General features: G+C 35.3%; 1 protein-coding gene and 1 long non-coding RNA gene across 3 annotated transcripts in view; one reads left to right on the top strand and one right to left on the bottom strand.

Annotated features, from left to right (window-relative positions):
* Positions 1 to 23,023, top strand: part of DOK6 (docking protein 6) — a 368,735-nt gene that overhangs the window by 117,582 nt on the left and 228,130 nt on the right. For both annotated transcript variants that reach the window (XM_038525819.1, XM_038525818.1), the window contains exon 3: positions 17,845 to 17,959. In XM_038525819.1, coding sequence (XP_038381747.1) covers positions 17,845 to 17,959 — 115 coding nt within the window. The remainder of the gene's footprint in view (positions 1 to 17,844; positions 17,960 to 23,023) is intronic.
* The window catches only part of LOC119870702, a 72,762-nt gene that overhangs the window by 26,074 nt on the left and 23,665 nt on the right, over positions 1 to 23,023 (bottom strand). The gene's annotated exons all lie outside the window — the stretch shown is intronic.

Raw genomic sequence — 23,023 nt, 5'->3', positions numbered from 1 at the left:
TGGATCGTGCCTAGAATTGGTCTCATAAGTTTAGGGAAGTAACCATAATCTCCTTCAGCTTTTCTATATTCTTTGGAATGGATGTGTATTAATGATCATACCAATACTCTTTTCCCTCTGTGTCAGGTACTCAAGGAGCGTAATTGGACCTATTAGTTATGTTAAGTGGTATCATATACCAAACCATAGACAGCCAGGCTGAAAACTAATTCAGAGCATGGGTAAATTACAATAGGCATATGACTGTTAATAATGGTTGACTTGTTAGAATTTCACACTTCTTTCAGCTGACTTGTTTTGGGGAGGTGTCCTTCCCTCCTCGCTTCTCTCCTTCACCCCTCTCTCTTTCTGTTTCAGCTGCAGATTGAGTTAATTGTATTACTTGATGGCTGCTATCATCATCCCTTTCTGGAATATTTGATCAGTCTATTTCCTTCCCATCCTTAACCTCGTCTATCTCCCCTTCTCTATAGATAATCATTATAATAAGTTTGATGGGAAACTGTAGGATTCTTATAAATGTGTACTGTTGATTCCTTGAACATGTACTGCATTGTTAATTCACTTAAGTACTGTTGTATTATAACGTATTGTGTTTCTTATTTTTATTCATGTTGCATTATGGCTTTTAAGACCCATTTGCATTTCTGTATGTCCATTTTGCTAGTTGCTTCTAACTGCTACATGATACCCCATAGTTTGCATCCATTATATTTTACTTTTCCATTTTCCTAGTGACAGGAAACTAGATTGCTAGAACTTCTCATTATCCCAAACAATACTGTAATTACATTTTTTACTGTGTTTTTATGATTCAATGTGAAAATTTTTCTGGGGTCTATAAAAAGAATGAGATCACTGGGTTAAGGATATATGAATCCTTAAATATGTACTGCCAGGTGACTTTCCAGAATGCATCTCCATTGTTCACATCTATTGGATGTGTGAGGGTTCTGTTCTCACATTCTTATTGATACTTTCCATTGTTTATTGACCTCTCCAAATCTGACAAGTGTAATGTGGTATGCAGTTGTGTTTTAATGTACATTTTTCTATTCCCAAGTAATTGAAAATTTCTCCCTATCTCTGTTTGCTTTGGGGGTTTGTTCTTAGAGGAATTCCCCAATTATATCATTTGTCTACTTTCCTTCCAGAGTTCCTGCATTTTTCTTGCTATTTTGTAAGGTTTCTTTGTCTATTCTAAATATGAGATTACTTTACTAGTAGACATTGTAAATAATTTCTCACCCCTGTCATCTGTCACTTTATGGAGTCCTGCATTAAACACAGATTTGCAAATGTGGATGTTTTCAAATTTTTCATGACTTGGGCTTCATTCAGTCCCTTTCTTACAAAATACTTACTTACCCCATAGATCATGAAGATCCTATCTTCTATTTTATTCAGTTAGCATTATAATTTTGCCTTTAATATTTTTGCCTTTCATCTATCCGGTATCCAGATTTGTATATGGAATTAAGAATTCTATTTTTTTAAAAAATACGTAGGGGGTCAGTTTTCACTTGTCCATTCATTGAACTTTCTATCCTTTCAGTCATTATGGTGCATACATTACACACACACACACACACACACACACACACACACACCTTTCTCTGGTTTCTCTATTCTGTGCCGTCTACTTGTTCTCTCACTAACATGCTTCCTGTTTTATTTATTTATTTATTTAAAGATTTTATTTATTTATTCATAGACACACAGCTAGAGAGAGAAGCAGAGACACAGGCAGAGGGAGAAGCAGGCTCCATGCACGGGGAGCCTGATGTGGGACTCGATCCCGGGTCTCCAGGATCAGGCCCTGGGCTGCAGGCAGTGCTAAACGGCTGCGCCACCGGGGCTGCCCGCTTCCTGTTTTAAATTACCATGGTGTCACACTATGCTGGGACATTTGGTGCGGCATTTGTTCCCCCACACACTTGGCTCTTGTTTTCTGAAGTTAGTTTAGCAACTTATCTCGGAACATGTAATGCCCTCTTTTTACTCAGCTTCTCTTTTAAATGTTAAATTTTTCTGCAACAAAATCCCTCGATACTTTACAGTTTTTCTTGTTCTTGGGAAGGTATGGTTTTATTTTCTAATTAATGATTATTAGTGTAGAGAAATCCTGTTTTTTTTGTGTGTGTTTACTATAATTGACAATATTGCGGAATGCTTTGGTTGTTTCTAATAGTTTATTTTTCTGTTGACTCTGGTTGTGTTTATATGCCAGTAATCATTGCCTGCAGATATTGATAGTTTCATTTATTTCTTTCATGGTCATTTCCTTTCTTTTTTTTCCTTTCCTTATTCTCCTGACCTGTTTACATTAAGACTGTGATAGGAAAGCATAGCTCCCATGTTTCCACTAATAAATGAAATGTATCTAATACTTGTGCATGAAATAAAATATTTTTTTGGTATTTAACCTTTCAAATGAAGAAAATTCTTTTCCATTCTTGATAAAGTAAGAGTTATTTTCTCATAAAAAATACTGAACTTTATCAATGATGTAATTTTTTATTGGCTGGGGTAATCATGGGATTTCTCTCATATAGTCTGTCAATTTTGAGAGATACATTTGGACACTTTCTGATGTGACCCATACTGTTACTCCTGAAATAAACCTTACTTGCATGTTGGGATTTGTTATTCATTAATAAGTAAAATGTAGCCATATGACTTTTTTGTATTTTTCATATCTTATTTTGGAATCAACATTAGCCCAGACTCAGAAAGTGAAAGCAGGTTTTTGTCCTTTTCTTTTCTCCTAGAATATCTTGCAGAGGATATTAATTAAGCCTACCTTGCAAGTTCGGTAAAACTCAGTTCTAGACTCAAGTCTAGATATGGGCTGTTAGGAGATGAGTATATTGTTTTGTTCAAGTTTTCTAACTTTTTTCCTGCAACCATTTTGGCATTTTATGTTTTTCTAAATATATATCCTTTTATCTATGTTTTCAAATTAATTAGTATTCATTTGTTTGCAAGGTTTTTATTATATTTATTAATATTTAGATTTTGTGTGTTCATTTTTTCCCTTTCTATCTTGTACTTAATTCATCTCCACCTTTTCTCTTTTTTCTTTCATCTAACTTGCCACAAGTCTCTTTTATTAATCCTTTCATATGGACCTTTTCTTATGTGAAACTTCTCATTTTTTTCTTCATAATTTCTGCCATTGTCTTTATTATGTCTTTATTTATTGAAATGCTGTTGCTTTTTTTTAACTTCATCTATTGAATGCCTGAGTTCTTTGTTTTCAACCTTTTTTATTCATAAAAATATTTTTAAAACATGTTTTTTATGCACTTCTTTTTCAGTGTCTAAAGCACTGAAACACTTATATGAAACAATACATACTAAGATTTGTATGTCTCTCAAATCTTAGCATGTATTGTTTCATTAAAATGTATTGTGTAATTTAACTGGTAATTTCCTTTTTAACTCAGATAGTCCTAGAAATATGTTATTTACTTTTTATGTGTATGGAATATTTAATCATCTATTATAAATTTTAGTTATATTGTATTACAGGTGTATAATGTAATTTGTATAGTTTGGATCATTTGAGTTTACTAATACTATTTTATTATATGAACCTGTTGATTTTTTTTAAGATTTTATTTTATTTATTCATGAGAGACCCAGAGAGAGAGAGAGAGAGAGAGAAAGAGAGAGGAGAGACACAGGTAGAGGGAGACACAGACTCCATGCAGGGAGCCCAATGCAGGACTCGATTCCTGGACTCCAGGATCACACCCTGGGCTAAAGGCAGGCGCCAAACTACTGAGCCACCCAGGCATTCCAATACCTATTGATTTTTATAAATAACCCAAATGTGCTAGAAAAAAGCATGTATTTATTTTGTCATTGATAGTAGGTGTGAGTGTGTAGGTCTGTACACACAATGTGATTTGACTCTATTAATTTTATTTGGCAGAACTTCCATATCTTTGCTTATGAGTGATTTACTATTTAACTTCCTCATGAACTATCAGATGATTTTGTCACCTGTGATTATAACTTATTCTTTTTAAAATTGGTTTATATATCTACTGTACATATATAAAAAATATATATTATATATGTATGTGTATCAGTGTTCCAGAACCACTTAGGACTGGATACAAGAATGCAGTGCACTACTTTTAGCAACTGTTACCTTGCCTGAGACCCCAATTTGTTGAGATGCCCATGCAGCCATAATTTGAACTATTCACACAGGGTCTTAACATTCAGGTAGTTTTTCTTGACCTTTTCTATCTTGTTTCCAGTAGGAGCCCTGCTTATGACACTTCTGAAGGTTGATGTGTGCTGATAGGGTTTGTACCTACTTATAGATAGCTTTGTGTCCTTGAACAGCCACAATGGAATTTTTATAGCAAAGGTCCCTAGGGCTGTTGTCAGTTGTTTTTTCATGCCACCAGCATTTGACCTTCTTTTTTTTTTTTTAATTTTTATTTATTTATGATAGTCACACACAGAGAGAGAGGCAAAGACATAGGCAGAGGGAGAAGCAGGCTCCATGCACCGGGAGCCCGACGTGGGATCCGATCCCGGATCTCCAGGATCGCGCCCCGGGCCAAAGGCAGGCGCTAAACCGCTGCGCCACCCAGGGATCCCTTGGCCTTCTATCTATACTACTTTCCATCTCATATCTAATGGCAAATCAGCAATCCTGGTCAACTCATGGTAATTCTTCCCAGCTGTCAGTTGTATACAGCTAACAGTGAACATCTTTGTTCCACAGGTAACTTTTCCTATGTTTTGATTTCGAAAACACCAACAAAAGGCAGATTTTCAAAAATCTCAATTAGTATAATTACTTGCTTAAATATTAGTGAATTTTCTGATCCCGGTGAAAATTACCAACAAGTCTAAGATTATAGAACCTAGAGGAAGTTTTGGCAGAGACCTGTTTGGTTTGTTCGAAGAGGTCGGACAGGAGATTCCTTCTAATTCTGCTTTAAGAAAGAGAGTGGGCATCACCTACCATCTTCTCCAGTGCCTTTCACCTGGACATTTCAGGCTGATGGCAGATTCTGCATGGTGTTTCCTGTTACTGTGTCCAAACCCATGAAATCAGGTTATTACTGGATACATAGAGACCATAAATAAGGACAGAATAAGGCCCAAATCTCTGGATCAGTCAGAGCCTTTCATTTGGACCTTTTAAGTGCCCTTTTGGCATGATTTTCTCCATGCCTACTTACTAAGACCCTAACTTAAAGGGAATAAAAATCCCAAAGCAGAGGAGCTCACCAACTCATTATCAGGTCAGCCTCACTGGTAGCCCCCATCAAATATCAGCAAATGATTTTTCTAAAAAACAATGCTTTTTCATGTTCTGTTACCTTATCGCTGCATTTGCTCCAGGTTGCCAACACTGACAGAGCTCATTGGCAAAGTGTTCCTGCCTGAGTGGAAGTCTGTCTCCCATTTGCTTGGCCTCTAGGGGAGCCACATCATGGAGCTGTGTGACCTTTTGATTAATCACGAATTAAAAAAAGAAAAACATTTTTAATACCTTTAGGTGGGTCATGATAAACAGAGGGGTATCCTTGATTTTTAAGAAACTATTCTTATTAGAGAAATTGGGTCATATACAAACTTTTGTGATTTTGGGGTCATTTGTAACTTCAATTAAGACTACTAACTTTATAACAAATGGAGCCATTTATGTTCAAATAATTCCATTTAATTTTATTAGTTTCCTAGGACTGGCCTAACAAACTACCACAAAGTTGGTACTTAAAATGACAGGAAGTTATTTTCTCACAGTCCTGGATGCCAGAAGTCAGAAATCTAAGTGTCAGAAGGGCTGCACTCCTACCAAATTATGATGGGAGCAAGCCTCTTCTGGCCTCTGATGGCTCCAAGTGCTCCTTGGCTGTGGCAGTATCACTTCAGTCTCTGCCTCCACCTTCACATGTTCATGTCCACTGTGCCCTGGACTCAAAGCTCCCTCTTCTCTTCTCATGTGAGAACACTTGTCATTGGATTTAGGGCTGGCTCTGACTCCAGGACAATCTCCTCCAAAATCCTAACTCAATTACATCTGCAAAAAATCTTGTCTCGGGATCCCTGGGTGGTGCAGCGGTTTGACGCCTGCCTTTGGCCCAGGGCGCGATCCTGGAGACCCGGGATCGAATCCCACGTCGGGCTCCCGGTGCATGGAGCCTGCTTCTCCCTCTGCCTGTGTCTCTGCCTCTCTCTTGCTCTCTCTCTCTCTGTGACTATCATAAATAAATTAAAAAAAAAATTATAAAAAAATCTTGTCTCAAATAAGTAACATTCAAAGGTTCTGGGGGTTAGGACTTTGATATATCTTTTGGAGGCCACTATTCAACCCCATAGAATAAAGAAGAGATTTAATTTTGTTCATTTGCTAAGAAAAGTCATAGTAACTGCCTAGTTGCTATTATGTCTGTGTAGTAAAACTGTGGCTCTCAAAATACGAATGGTATTATAGCCAACTGAGCTGTTTCATGCCTTTCTGTTCTTCGAGTCAGTGAAACATATTGTTAGACATGCTAAATTTAGACTGGGGAGAGAGGGGAGAGGTTGAAAGGGGAAGAAGAGAGGGAGGAGAAGAGGAAGAGGGACAAAGGACAGAAACAAGTACATAGACTTCCTATTTTAGGGCATATTTTCTTATGTATTCACTTTTTGCACTTCTTAGATCTGAAAATAGATTATCTTTATGTTTAAAATAGACCACTTGAAAATAATTTAGAGGTCATAAGGTAGTGAGTTTCCTGTTATTCCTTGTCATCCTTAAGTTTGAGTCTCTTTTGTAGTTGAATTCACCTTCCTGTAGTAACTTCTTGATTAGCAATTATTTGCCATTAACAAACTGCATAACACTCAAAGCAATAACAATTGCACACATTGGTGAAAAGAGCACTAGTCAGGGAAACAGGAGGCATGGCCTGGATTCTGGTCATCACCTTAACTAACTGCGATGGCTGCCCAGAGAGGGATGGCCATTTCCACCATTAGATGAGGAAAGCTCAACAGTAGGTTTGCTTTATCAGTTAGAATGTTTTTGGCTGCAAGTAACAGAAAACCCACATCAAACAACTTACAGAAGAGTATTATTACGTATGACAGCAGGTCTAGGAAAAGACACTGGCTTTAGGACTGATTGATTCAGTAACTCTTGCTCAAGAATGAAAATTAAAGATCTGTTTTCCCTTTTATCTCTACTTTGCCACCTTAGGATCACCTTCATCTTTAACTAGTAGAATGACAGGTATAGCATTCCTGAATTATGACATCCAGGCAACATCCACTGGAGAGGAGGGATGCCTCTCTTTTTGCCTGAGGCTACATCCCTATCAGAAAACATTCAACAGAAACCACCAGAAAAGTTCTGTGCACACATCATTAGTCGTGTTTAGGTCATATCCTCTTTCCTAAACTGATCATGGGCAAGGAAACCATCAGCCCAAGAATAACAAGTTCTACCATGGTACTTTGGGTGAGAGATTCCCACCAGGGCACTTGAGCTGCATGTTGCAAAGGCAGATAGCTGGACAAAATCAGGTTCTAGTAAGAAGGAAAGAGCTGGAACTGGATGCTGTGTACACAGCCAATGGTGACTATTCTAGTTAATTCCAGTTCTACTATAATTTTATCTATAACCACTCTTTTCTAGATGATGCATTTCATAATGTGGTTTGATATTTCATAATGTGGTTTAATATGAGAGACTTTAAATTTTTCAAAGACATAAAAAACAAAGCTTATAATTATTGTTAACACACATGCTGTGATAGTCAAATTGTAAACGTTGGAGGAGTATATCACAGCACATAATATCAGATCACAGAGACATGAGAGCTCAAAGAATGAATTATATTGATTTTTTTAGTGTTACACATTCATATTTTTCAGTGATAGACAAATATAAAGAAGCAGCTCTTGGAAAATTGAAGTAAATTCTACTAGAGAGAGACAATTATAAAATTCCTTTGCAAATATTGTCACCCAAGTATTGGTGTGTACAATGTATAGGGTAATACCAATATTTAAATTCTTATTATGAAAGCTTAGGACTTAAGCATGGAGAGATTGAGATTTATTAATTGTAATAATTTTAAAATTTAATAAAATACCCATCTTCTTTTCTTACTAGAAAAATAAAAGTTCCCTATTCTAATAAAGTGACAGTGAATAAAGTTAAATAAATAATAAGTAATAAAGTTAATAAAATAAGCATTTTTAAGCCAATATCTATAATGTACAATTTTAGTCTCAAAACAAAAACTTTGACTTAATTAAATAGCCATGGGTTAGTAAAATACCTGGATTAATAATAATTATTAGTAACTTAATAAAGGAGAATGCAATTTATTTTTAATTCATTTGAATCTACTTTTAAAAAGTCTGAATGTTAACTTTCTTTCACTTTTCAAAATATAGTTAGATTTATAGAAAGAAATTGAGCATTTAAAAAGACAAGTATCTAATCTTAATTGTCATGACAGTAAATTGATAAAAGGTACTTTAAAACTCAAAATAATTTCAGTGTATATGCCTTTTTCACCTTGATTCTTTTTTTAATAATATAATTTTATTTATTTTATTTTATTTATTTATTTATTTTTATTTATGATAGTCACAGAGAGAGAGAGAGAGAGAGGCAGAGACATAGGCAGAGGGAGAAGCAGGCTCCATGCACCGGGAGCCCGACGTGGGATTCGATCCCGGGTCTCCAGGATGGCGCCCTGGGCCAAAGGCAGGCACTAAACCGCTGTGCCACCCAGGGATCCCATTGATCCTTGATTCTTTACTCACATTTTAATTGGATTATTTGGGGGTTTTGTTTGTTTGTTTTGTTTGTTTGTTTTTTGCTATTGAGTTACATGAATTCCTTGTACATTTTGCATATTAATCTCTTAATTGGTTTGCAGATATTTTCTCCCAATCTATAAATTGCTTTTTCATTTTGTTGATTATTTCTTTTTCTGTGCAGAAGCTTTTTTATGAGTATCATATAATTTCACTTACATGTGGAATCTAAAAAACAAAACAAATGAATAAACAATCAAAAAGTAAAATCAGACTTATAAATACAGAGAAAAAATTGATGGTTGTTATAGGGGACAGGGATTGGGGAGGGCAAAATGGGTGAAAGAGAGTGGGAGATACAGACTTCCTGTTATAGAATGAATAAGTCACAGGAATAAAGGTATAGCACAGGAAATATAGGCCATGGTACTGTAATAGTGTTGCATGACAAATGGTAGCTATACTTCTGGTGAGCATAGTATATGTATAGAGTTATTGAGTCACCATTGTTGGATACCTAAAACTAATGTAACATTGTATGTCAACTATACTCAAATTAAAAAATAAATAAAAATAAAAAATAAAAATGAAGTTTAAAAAAATGCTTCCAAACTCACTTTTTAAGTTCAACATCACCATGATACTAAAAACAGATGAAGACACCACAAGGAAAGAAACCTACAGGCTAATATCTCTGATGAACATAGATGCAAAAATCCTCCATAAAATACTAGCAAACCAAATTCAACAACATGCCCGAAAGACTACATACCATGTCCAGGTAGGATTTATTCCTGGGATGCAGATTAGGTTTAATATATGAAAGTCAATCAGTGTGATACATCGCATTAACAGGATGAAAGATAAAAAAATATAGTTGTCTCAGTAGATGCAGAAAAAGCATCTGACAAAGTTTAACATCTAATCATGATTTTTTTAATCATGATTTTTAAAAAAAACCTCTCAACTAAATATGTATAGAAGAAAATTTCTTTAACAAAATAAAGATGTTTATGTAAAGCTCACAGCTAACATCATAATCAGAGGGGGGAAACTGAAAGCTTTTACTAAGATTTAGTACAAGGCTGAGATGCCCACTCTCACCACTTCTATTCAACATACTACTAAGTACTAAAAAGAGCAATTAAATAAGAAAAAAAAATGAAAGGCATCAAAGTCAGAAAGAAAAAGAAAGAAAAGAAAAGAAAAGAAAGAAGAAAGAAAGAAAAAGAAAGAAAAGAAAGAAAGAAAGAAGAAAGAAAGAAAGAAAGAAAGAAAGAAAGAAAGAAAGAAAGAAAGAAAGAAAGAAAGAAAGAAAAAAGAAAGAAAGAAAGAAAATTATTTCTGATTGCAGATGACATGATCTTAAATGTAGAAAATCCTGAAGACTGTATTAAAAAAAAACTCTTAGAACTAATAAATGAATTGAGTAAAGTTGCAGAGTACAAGATTAATATACAAAAATCAGTTGCATTTCTTTATACCACAGCGATATCTCCAAAAACTGAAATCAAGAAAACAATCCCATTTATAATTGCATCAAAAAGAATAAAAACCCTTAGAAATAAGTTTAACCCAGGAGGTGAAAGATCTGTCACTGAAAACTGTAAATCACTGATGAAAGAAATCGAAGAAGATATGAATGGAAAGGTCCTGTGTTCATGGATTGGAGGAATTCATATTGTAGTATTGCCCATACTACCCAAAGTGATATATAGATTCGATGCAATCCCTATCAAAATTTCAGTGATGTTTTCCACAGAAACAGGAAAGAAACAATTTTAAAATTTATATAGAATCACAAAAATCCTGCATAGCCAAAGCAGTCTTGAGAAAGAACAAAGCTTTAGACACCATACTTACTCATTTCCAATTATTTTTGTAAAATATAGTAATTAAAAGCTATAGTAATTAAAACAGTATGGCAATGACATAGAACAATAGAACAGAATAGAGAGCCCAGAAGTACAGTAAATACTTTTATATACGTGAAATATATATATATCTATATATATATCTATATATATGTATTTATATGAAACAAAGTATATATGGTCAACTAATTTTCAACAAGAATTCCAAGAACACCAGCAGGGAAAAGGACAGTGTCTTTAATAAATGTTGGGGTACACCTGGATGGCTCAGTGGTGTCTGCCTTTGACTCAGGGTGTGATCCCATGATTCCGGGATTGAGTCCCACATCAGGCTACTACAATGAGCCTGCTTCTCCATCTGCCTATGTCTCTGCCTCTCTCTGTGTCTTTCATGAATAAATGAATAAAATATTTATAATAATAATAATAATAATAATAAATGTTGGGAAAGCTGTATATGTATATCAAAGGGATAAAACTGAATCCGTCTCTTACACAATATGCAAAAATCAACTCAAAATGAATTAAAAACTTAAAGGTAAGAGCTGAAACCATAAAATTCCTAGAAGAAAACATAGAGGAAAAGCTACCTGACATTGTTCTGGGAAATGACTTTTTCTTGTTTTGTTGTTTTTTGTTTTGTTTTGTTTTAAAATGACACCAAAACGTCAGGCAATGAAAACAAAAATTAAAAAGTGGGACTAGAATCGTTGTATTTTTTACCACCCTGGACTAGCCCATATAAGTAAATAAACAATTACATATGCTAATTTTGTGTCTGTTTTACTTAAGAGTGACCTTGATGAAAGTAAAAATTACTTTTATGAAATCTAGATCCTTAAGTACATCTTTTCAATATTCTGTTGGAAAAAAAATGGTGAGAACTCCTAAAAAACATATGCTACGTAGTGATGTACAGTGGTTATCCCCAGTAGGAGCACTGGTGTGATTGTTGAAGTTATAAGCAAAATAGTTCATTTCTTTTCAAAGAACACCTGATATAATGATGGTCATTGACAAACTATGGTCATTCAGATTTAAGTGTCAGACATTTTCTCAAAAATGAGCAAATGAACCTGTCTTTTAGGAAAATGACTGACAGTTTTTATTAATCATGCTAAAATCTAAGTTTTCAAGTGAGAATTGGGGAATTGCATTTTTGAGCTTGACAACTTCTCAGAATTTATGGATTTTTCAATGGAAATCAAGGTTGATATTAATGAATATTTTTAAATTAATAATGAAATATGGCAATGTAGGATCTTCATAAATCAGCAAACCAATATTTTGTCAACGATGAAAGTTGAAAATAGTTCTATGGATTTTAATACAACAGAATGTAAAAGTGTATGACATGACCCCATCTGACAATAACCTTTAAGAAAGCATTTTATCAAGTTTGGAGATAGAATCAAAGAAGAATATCCATAATTGTTAAACTGCTCTTAAATTATTCTTCCCTTTTATGACTTCCTGTCTGTGTGAGGCCTTGTTTTCTGTATATGCTTAATCAAAACAATGTATTGCAACAGACTGAATTCAGAAACAGATATGAGTTTCAAACTGTCTTCTGTTGAGTCAGACACTAAGAGTTTTGCAAAAATGTGAAAACATGACACTCTTTACCTATTTGGGAAATTCTTTACTTTAAAATGTTATTCATGTTATCATGTAATGAATGTAATAGGATTTTTAAACATGTAAAAAACATTTAACAGTTTATGTTTTAATTTCTCTCATGGCGTTTGTTAATAGACATAACCCACATGAGAAGCACCTGGGTGGCTCAGTGGTTGAGCCAACCTTTGGCTGGGGTCGTGATCTGGAGGTCCTGGGATTGAGTCCTATATCAGGCTCCCCGCAGGAAGCCTGTTTCTCCCTCTGCCTATGTTTCTGCCTCTCTCTGTCTCTCTCTGTCTCTCATGAATAAATAGATAAAATCTTAAAAAGAAAAAAAGATATAACCCTTATGAGTAAAGTAGAACAGAAGAGTGAGGTTGGGAGGTGTCTATATAGAGAGAGACAACTTTGAAATCCAGGTGCCATGTCCAAAACTGGTTGGAAAAGTAGATATTGTTCCCCTATGATTCTTTAGCTCTGTTTTTAATTCTATCATAGGATTCATCACTGTTATTTGTAATCTTATCACTTCAACTACATTATGAAGTCCTACAGGAAAAGGTTATGTGTTTCATCTTTGAACTCTGACTTTATCACTATGAATTCCTTAGGGATTACTCCTTGAAATGAAAATTAAACAGCACCAGTTAGCAAAGTCATCACTTAGGTGTGCTTAGATTTGGGTTTTCATTGTATCACTTAATAAAACCTTTAAATTTATTAACTTAGACCTAAACAGCCTGAATCCTTTGGAAGTAATTTCCCTTCAGTTAAAATCTGCTCATTTCATATGTGTCTAAAGTAATTGGCTCTTTTATTAAACTTTAATTGTATTTTGTGCATTTATAACCATGTGAATAATCAGGGTTTAGAAATATACATTGTTAAGTGATTCAGTAATTGATTGATACATATTTGTAAAATGCTCTCAGATTTCATCACTTTAAAAATGTTAATTATTTTACATCACATTGACAGATTTTAGACTAATAAAAACATTTTTATTTTGAGAATTAAAAATACTTTAAAAGGTCTTCTCATCTAAGAAAATACAAAGTTCCTTACTGGGTGGTAAATCCCCACACACTACTGAGAAGGAAAAGTGAGGGTAGGAGATTCAGATATATTAGATCTTGACAGAAATTGTTATAATTCAGAATACTTGTAAAAATATATCTATATTTTTAAAGATCTTACTTATTTATTCCTGAAAGACCCAGAGAGAGAGACAGAGACATAGGCAGAGAGAAGCAGGCTCCCTGCAGGGAGCCTGATGTGGGACTCAATCCCAGGACCTCAGGATCATAATCTGGAGCCAAAGGCAGAGACTTAACCACTGAGCCACCCAGGCATCCCTAAAATATATTTTGAATTAAAAAAGAGTAGTTCTGGAGATATACAAACTTCTTTAAAAAACTTCTGGTAGGATTTTATAACATTTTATAATTTAGTTTTAATTTTTTTTTTATTTATTTATGATAGTCACACAGAGAGATAGAGAGAGACAGAGAGAGAAGCAGGCTCCATGCACTGGGAGCCCGAGGTGGGATCCGATCCCGGGTCTCCAGGATCGTGCCCCGGGCCAAAGGCAGGCACTAAACCGCTGCGCCACCCAGGGATCCCCATTTTATAATTTAGTATAACACTTGATCACCCTAACCAAGACAGGCTGAGAAGCAGAATTCTCCCTCCCTCATTAGTATTTTGCTTTCTTGGCATCTCTTGAATGTCTTAGAGCACAGACTGAAGTGCATGACATCACACTATTGATCAGCAACAACAGCCTTGCACTATTCTGGAAACCAGTGTAAGAACATCTGTCTGAAGAACCTGTCCACATTTCCAAATGTAAATTTTACAGAAGAGCAAACACGGTATTCACACTATATCATCTGACACGTTGCCTATGGCACAGCAGTTAGAAAACGCCAGTGCTTGCTGCATCTTGCTAAGCTGTCCATTAATTTGTTTTGTTGATTTTTGCTATGAGAGGACAAGAAAGATGGGACCCACAGTATCTGCTCTAATGTTCTTTTATATTTGTAAATAAAATGTTTGGGAATGGCCCTTGAACAGAATAATAAATGCTTTTATGATACTGTTTTGTACAACTAGGTGTCACACATGATATAGCTTAGATAGCAGCTTACCACTTTTATGCTCACCTGCCATAAATTGCATGAATTCTTGGACAACACATGATCTTTATTGCTTTTAGACTCTACTGAATTCTGGTAAGATCCTTTGTTTAGCTAAAATTAATAACACTTGAGAATAATATCTCTTTTTCAAATATAACTTCAATGTGCTATGTTAGAATAAAATTCAGCTTAAATATTATGTGAGTCACTTATCAAGTCATTTAAAAATTCAAGAGTTTAACTTTATTTGAGAATACGCTTTAGGTACTTTAAATATAATATGTGAATCATTGTTCCAAAAAAAGCGTTCTCATCTTTCTCTCCAAGGTATTAATCCTCAGAAACTGTAAGATATTGGTGTCTAATTTTTCTTTCCTGGAAGAGGAGATGAGTATTTTCAGATACATAGATATATACATAGATACAAAAAAGCACATACAGTATATGTATGTGCATATGTATTTGTATATATGCATAAATATGAAGCAAACCTTTTGTAGGTTATTTTGCTTAAAATGTTTGTCTTACTGATTTTAATTTTTCATGTTAATCTTAATGAGATAATTACATGTAAGAGAAAAACAAATATCCATAAAGGACATATTAGAATTAGCTTCTCAGCATTGTGACAGAACTCTAAATTCCTTATGACAGAGAGTAAAAGAGCTCCTCTGGACAGCTTATACAGTAATCCCGAGTAATGGGTTTGTTATTTTATGAGGCTGAATGTCTAGGTCACCACAGATTTTAGAAGGGACTGTGACAGATAACACCAGGCTCTTTTAAAAGTAGCCACATTGTTCTACTTTACAGACCTTATTTTACATGACATGGGTACAGTTTTTGGTCATGAATTGATACTTTTAACTATTTTGATGCTGTCGTGTCCTCGTCAACACCAATGTTATCTTCAAAAATGGAGGACTAAAATGTTTAAAATACATGAAATACTTCTGTACGTTTTTCTCCACCTAGAATACTGGTCAGTGACTGATAGTGCTTCTAGGATGGCATTGCAAGTCATGAATGAATTAAGACTTCCCTTCAGCAAAATCCTTCATTTGCAGTTAAAGCATGTGCCATAACATAGCAAGCACTGAACATAGATCAAGCAAATCAAAATTGTACCCTGGTCAAAAGCAAGGGAAATATCCAGTTCCTGCCCACTCTGGCCATCCTCTCCCACCTAAGGTGGAGAGGACTGACAAGCACATGTGAAGTCCACCTGTTAAGTCCAAAACTGAGACCCTACCAGAGGACTAGACAACACTTCTCCCCCACCCCTCATCACCGTGCCACTAAGGGCCTTGTTATAGCAGTTCCTTTTAGCCAACACATCATGTCTGGCTAAACAAAAAATCACAAGAAAGGAGAAGAAAATAGAACCATATAAAATGCACAATTAAAATAATAAAATGCAGAAAAAGAGAAGACAAAATAGAAACAAAGAACAAACAAAACTGTTAGAAATATGGTAAATATTAATATAACTATATCAGTGATCACTTTGAACATCAATGGTCTAAAAAGACAGAGATTGTCAGAGTGGATCCAAAAACAAGATCCAACTACATATTTTCAGAAAGAAACCCACCTCAAATATAAATACAAAGATTAACAGTATATGGATATAGAAAAATATACCATGCTAACATGAATCAAAAAATATAATTTAAAAACTCATTAAAAATATACCACACTAACATTAATTTTAAAAGGGGGGTAGCTATTTTTATTTCAGACAAAGAAGACTTCAAAGCAAGGAAGGTTGTCAGGTTTATCAGGTTGATATCAGGTTTATCAGGTTGCCAGGTTTATCAGGTTGATAAAGAATGTCATTACATATTGATAACTTGGTCAATCCTACAAGAAGGCATAACAATCTATAGTGTGTGTACACTGAACAACAGAACATCAAAAGATGTGAAACAAGAATTGATAGAACTACAAAGAGAAATAGATGTATCCACTATCATCGCTGGAGTTTTCAATAGCCCTCCTTCACAAATGGACAGATCCAGCGGGCTGAAAATCAGTAAGGACATTGTTGAACTCAATAGCACCATCAGTTGACTGGATATAATGGACATCTGTAGATAATGTCAACAAACAATAGAACACATTCTTCCAACTCACGGGGAACGTTCTCCAAGATACACCACATTCTAGGCCACGAAATATACCTACACAAATTCAGAAGAATAGAAATAGTACAACATCTGCAGTCAGACCACAATGGAATTAAACTGGAACTTAATGATGGCAACATAGCTGGAAAATCCCCAAATGTGTGCAAATTAGACAACACACTTTTAATCAGCTCATGGATCAGAGAAGCCTCAATAGAGATTTTTATTTATTTTTTTAAATATTTTATTTATTCATGAGAGACACAGAGAGAGGCAGAGACACAGGCAGAGGGAGAAGCAGGCTCCACAAAGGGAGCCTGATGTGGGACTCGATCCCGGGACTGCAGGATCATGCCCTGAGCCAAAGGCAGACACTCAACCACTGAACCACCCAGGCATTCCTCAAGAGAGATTTTTAAATAGTTGTAGTAAGTTAAAATGAGAACGAACCTGTCAGATCTTTTATGTTAGAAGAAATCACATTCAGCATGTTGAGAAGTAGATTTTTAAAAATTTACTCTTGAATGTTGCTATTGCAGTGTGTTTACAGAGTAGTTGAGAGAATAGGCATTTGCCCGTTTCTCCGGACTGTGGAAAAAATGAAAAGGTGATAAATGGTAGCAGAACAACTTGCGCCCATAGACAATTTAGGGCTAGAATAAGTAAGTTTATTAAATATTTATTAATTGCCAAATGAATAAAGAGTTGCTGACCTGGGCACATGAATCAGGGATGGGCCTTGGTGAGGGAGCGGGGTGAGGTCGGCACGGGTACATGGGTTTATGAACACTATGTGGGAAGCAGGTCCATTGCTTATATTTATGACCTCAAATTTTTGAGTCACTTTTTCTGCCAGTGTCAGTTGTGTTGTGACTATGGTCCCCGCCAGGACCTTGCTCAATGGGTGGGAGTTAGGAGGGAAGAGAGAGATGAAATCCAATGAGTATTTAACAATGATTTATTGAGAATCTTCTGTGTGCCACACCTGCTACCATTGGCAGAAAATACAATTTTCATAAAAACACAGAGGCCTTGCTTCCCTGGAGTTATTCTACATAATTTTTAGACTATTTCAAAATCCAGCAAACAAGGACCAAAAACTGAGGGCAGAAGAGAAGATGTGTTTATTTCGGTCTGTATTGTTTCTGGCTACAGTTAATTGGAAAATCATACAAATATTCAGTGGGAAGTGGTTTAGGAGAGTAATAACTGATCATTTTGCTTCAGCACTCTACAGTATCCAGCATATACTGTACACTAAGTGAAAAATGTTTTTCTTTCAAGGTAACTGAACTGCACAACATCAAAAATATAACCAGACTGCCTCGAGAGACAAAGAAGCATGCAGTGGCAATTATCTTTCATGATGAAACGTCAAAGACATTTGCCTGTGAGTCAGGTAAGCAATTATAGCCTCGTCTACAGCTTCTGGAAATTGAACTGCTTCAGAGACAATGGCCCAGATGGATTAAGTTATACCACTGAATAGGAAGGCTTATTGTGATAAGACTGTGATGTAGAAGACTTTAGGGAGAAGCTCAACCTATTGATTCCTACAGATGTTTTGGGTGCTTGTTTATTATCTGTCTGTGTCTGGATTTTGCTCCCAGGTGGTCTGAGGACTCTTGAGGTTTCTATTCAAGCTTGAAGAATTAAGTAAACAGTGCCTGGGAGATGTTGTTAGGGCAAGCTTGTGACTTGTCTTCTGATTCTTGCCTGGTGCAGCTGTAGGCATTTGGTGGGAAAATAATAACACTGCCATGCGACAGTGTGGCAGAGCACAGCTGAAGTCCCCAGACATTCCAGAACGGAACTTTGAGCAATTGGCTGCTTTCATGGATTCTCAGTACTACAAGTAAATACATTTCAGATTGAATTTTAGCATCCCAGCTCATAAAGCACGCTGACATCGTTGAGATGCACAGCAGTTTATAGTTTGAACCTGCAGTATTTTTCATTTTGAAATCCCTCTGCTATGTAATGTATTAGTTGGCTTATTATAGCTTTTTAAAGATTTTTCTCAATGAAATGGTGCATTCGTTTTATAATGGATGGAAGCAAAAAGCACTAAGGGATCGAAAGATGGGAATTTAAAATAATAGTGAAGTCTTTAGTAGAAGCCTTGCTGAGTATTTTTTTTTTTAAAAGAGGAAATAAAGCTTCTGGATTTAGAGTTAAAGTTTACAGGTGTAATTAATATCAGGTTCTATTATTCTAAAATTGATCATGTCAACTTGCCCAAACAAAATTGTTCACATCTCCTCACCTATGCTTTTCTTAGTTTTGCTAAACTGAATGGGAATTTATCAATGTGTTATTCCTCGGATCCCCATAATCCCTTTCGCCATACTTCTCTTCCATCATCATCTGGCCTCATTTCATTGTTTAAAATTGACTTTTGGCATTGCATAGTAGTCTGTTAACTTGTGATATCAATTCCATTTTGCAATAGAGCCTGTCCCAACCTTGCTGGCATCCTATAACATCCAAAAGTATTTGTGTCATCTTGTTCACTGTCTTAAAGCTGTCTCACCACTTCACTCTTCTCTGAGCTCTTAGATAATGTCTCCTATTAAAATTAACAACCATAAAATTGGTTTTCCAAAAAAGATAAAAGATAATTTTCACTATTGTTTGTGTGCTTCAATTTTCACTACTGCCTTACAGTTTCGAAATTACACTGAGCCATGTTGTAGGTACATAGGCAATACTGGAGTCTGTTATTTCAGATAAGAATGATACTGAATTATGTTTCTGAAATTCAGATGCAGAGTTGTCACCCACAAGTCTAATGTTGGAAGCTCTTTAAGATTATTTTTATTTCCTTTGTGATGGTGGTTGTTTCATGGGTTGTGCATTTTTGAGAGACAAAGACTCTTGCTTAAAACAAAATGGGCTTAATTTCCAAGAGAAGAATTTCCAGACAGTGAGGCTGAAACTAGAACCAAATGTAAAAATAAAAGAACATTTTTATTTGAATTGCTGGCAAAGAGTTTTCAACTCATTTAAATTTATGGCTTATTTAAATTATTTGTTTTTTAAATCACTTTTGTGTGTAGATATAGCAGTCTACTTGAAACTAGTATAAACGTGTTTAAGAAACTATGGCATGGTTTTATTAAATTTTCTTAACTTCATGACACATGACAATGGAAAAAAGAAAGGAAGAAAAAAATCACATAAACAGGGAATTTGAGTACTTTTTCTAGCAAATTATATTTTTTTTGGATCGTTGTTAAGATCAATAGTCCATGTCTCCTGATAAAATGGCAAAATCATTTGGAAAAAAGACTCCAGCTGAAAAGCAGTCACAGATGTGAAAATCAAAACAGCAATACGGTTAAAGCCAAAATTAAAAGGAGCTCTCACATTTTATTTCTAATATGAATGCAGGTAAACAGAGATTCTTATGAGGGCTAGTGAGAAGGTGAATTGCTTCAATTTTTGTTTCAAGAAAACAGGCAACTGGTATGAAATAAGTATACATACCCTTGACTCAGTGAGCATCTTTGGGAACATATCCTGTAGAAACATACATACCAGCACATGAGGTCATGGGTTTAAGCAAATTATGTGTAATGACAGCACAATTGGCAACAAATAAATGGCTGTCAAGAAAATATTTGAACAAATTATTGTATATCCTTATCATGAAATGTCACATAATCACTAGAAAGAACTCTAAGCCAATTAACTGGAAGACATTTCTATGAATTTTAGTACTTCAAGCAAAACCAACCAGCAGAGAAGTATATACTGAAGAGTCACCTTTATAAAAGTAACGAGATAGTGTGTGTTTTACCAAGAGTTACCTGGGGTGAGAGGGAGTAATAATGAAGTGGATGGAAAAGAAAGCTGGGAAAAAGGTGCAATCGCGAAAAAGGAATAGAAAATAAAATGAACAGAAGAAAATACCCAGCATATAAACTACCCCACTTATATGAAATTATGTATATGTGACCATGTGAATGAATGTATACAATTTTTTAAAGTTAGTCATCAGAGAAGTGCAGATTAAAACCATAGTAAGATATCATGGTGCACCTATCAGAATGGCTAAAAATGTTTAAAACATAACACCGCCAAATGTTTGTGAGGTTGCAGAGAAACTAGATTATTCATACTTTGCTGGCAGGAACGTAAAATGGTACAGACACTTTGGAAAGTGGTTAGCAGCTTCTTATAAAATTAAACGTCATTATTACATGATCCAGCAATTGCATTCTTGGACATTTATCTCAGGAAAAAAATGGAAATTTATGTCCATACACACATATACATGTGTATTCACAATAGCTTTGCTCGAAATAGCCGAAAACTGAAAAGAACCCAGATGTCTTTTGACAAACCGTGGTCATCCCCTCACACCATGAAATACTCCTCAGCAATAAAAAGGAACAAACTCTGATATAAAAGCAGCAACCTGGATGAATCTTGACTGAATTACGCCAAGGGAGAACAAGTCGATCCCAAAAGGTTATGTATTTTGTGATTCCATTTATGTAAGATCTGTGAAATGACAAATTTTAGAAATGGAGGACAGGTTAGTTGTCAGAGGTTAGGAACGAGATTGGGGGTATGGAGCCCCAGAGGGATGTATGTCATAAAAGTTACATGAACTTGCATAGGCACTGAGCGGTTATCTTGATTTTAACAGGGCATAAACAGGCCTACACGGGCAGCAAACTGTATAGAACTTACAGGTACAAGTAAGTACAAGCAAAACCAGGGAAATCTGAATAAAATCAATACACTACCAATGTCAATATCTTGGTTGTGATATTATACAATAATTTTGCAAAATATCACTATTGGAGGAAAGTGGGCAAAGTTTACACAATCTCTCTGTAATATTTTTTATTACTACGTGTGAATCTACAATAATCTCAAAAAACTTCACAATGACAAATGTATCTATACTATCTCTAAGGTCACTGGTGATGTATTTTTTTTTTTTTTAAAGAGAGTACGGAGGGACTTGCAAGGTAAAAAAAGCATTTAGTATAGTCTAATATGGTAAAAAGAAACAGAGAACAGTAAGGACAGATGACAAAAATAATCCTAGATGTGTGCCTCGGTAGCTGGTATATGTTTTATGAGCACAAAGAAACATAGGCAAGGGTACATATGTGTGTGCTGTTCCTTCTAACATGTACTCCTTGCATGAGGGCCTCCCCCCCGCCCCGCTCTGCCCCCTGCACACACTCATCTCCCAGCCACCTCCACACTGGCTTCCACTTTGGCACCAGTATGTCATGCTTCTTGCCCCCTCGTCTTAATACCTCTGCTCTCCACATCCACAGCGCCCTGATTTCGGACTTCACATACTCCCTTCACAATCTCTCTGTGAAGACATGACCATATTTTCTTTCTCATCTCAGTATATCCAGCAACACAGTGCTGATGAAATTTGTTGAATTAATGGAGTAAAAAATGAGTAAAAATTTGTATTTGAGTTTTGTTATAATGACATATTTATCATTTCAGCTTTTTCTAAGAGATAATTTTTTAAAAACAAGTTTTAGAGGCTAATTTGGCAGTTCCATGGGGAAAACTGTTTCAATTGCCAAATAACAGATTGTTGTGTGTGATGGTGTGCAGGGGAGTAAATGATCATTGTGCTGTGTGTGTGTATGTGTATGTGTGTGTGTAAATTGCCATGGCCCACCAGGTCAGCTGCAATAACCCTATGAGTAGGATATGATGGAATGCAAATAAGAATTTCTGGAGTTTGCCTATTACTTGAAAAGAGATCTGTTGATCCTTCTTTTTGAATATGTTCTAATCTCAAGTTGAGGCCTAGAAAATGAAGGAGCAGATGGTTTAGATGTTGGAAACCTAGAATCTAGTTAATAGATTCTGTTTACCTTCATTAAGGAAAAGAGAAAAAAGGAAAAAGTTCAACTATGTCTGTCTAAGAATACCTTAGAAATATTGCAGGTCTGGTTCCAGACCACCACAATAAAGTGAGTATTATAATAAAGTGAGTCAAATAAATTTTTCAGGTTCCCAGTGTAAATAAAAGTTATGTTTATACCACACTGTAGTCTATTAATTGTGCGATAGCATTATGGCTAAAAAAAATGTATATGGCTTCATTTAAAAATACTGTATTGCCAAAAAATGCTGACCACCATCTGAACTTTCAGCGAGTCATAATCTTTTTGCTGTTGGAGCATCTAGCCTCAGCATCAGCTGATCAGGGTGACGGTGGTGGCTGATGAAGTTTGGAGTGCCTGTGGCAAGTTTCTTGAAATAAGACAATGAAATTTGCCACATCGATGGACTCCTGCTTTCATGAACAATTTCTCTGCAGCATGCAGTGCTGTTTGATAGCATTTTACCCACAGTAGAACTTCTTTCAAATTTGGAGTCAGTTCTTCTCAAAACGTGCCTCTGCTTTATCACTAAGTTTATGGAAGATATTCTAAATCTTTTGTTGTCATTTCATTTATCTTCATAG

Source organism: Canis lupus, chromosome 1 (assembly GCF_011100685.1).
Source record: "Canis lupus familiaris isolate Mischka breed German Shepherd chromosome 1, alternate assembly UU_Cfam_GSD_1.0, whole genome shotgun sequence".
In the NCBI taxonomy this organism is placed as follows: Eukaryota; Metazoa; Chordata; class Mammalia; order Carnivora; family Canidae; genus Canis; species Canis lupus.
The sequence above is the reverse complement of the archived record's forward strand: the minus strand, read 5'-3'. Positions and strand labels throughout refer to the sequence as shown.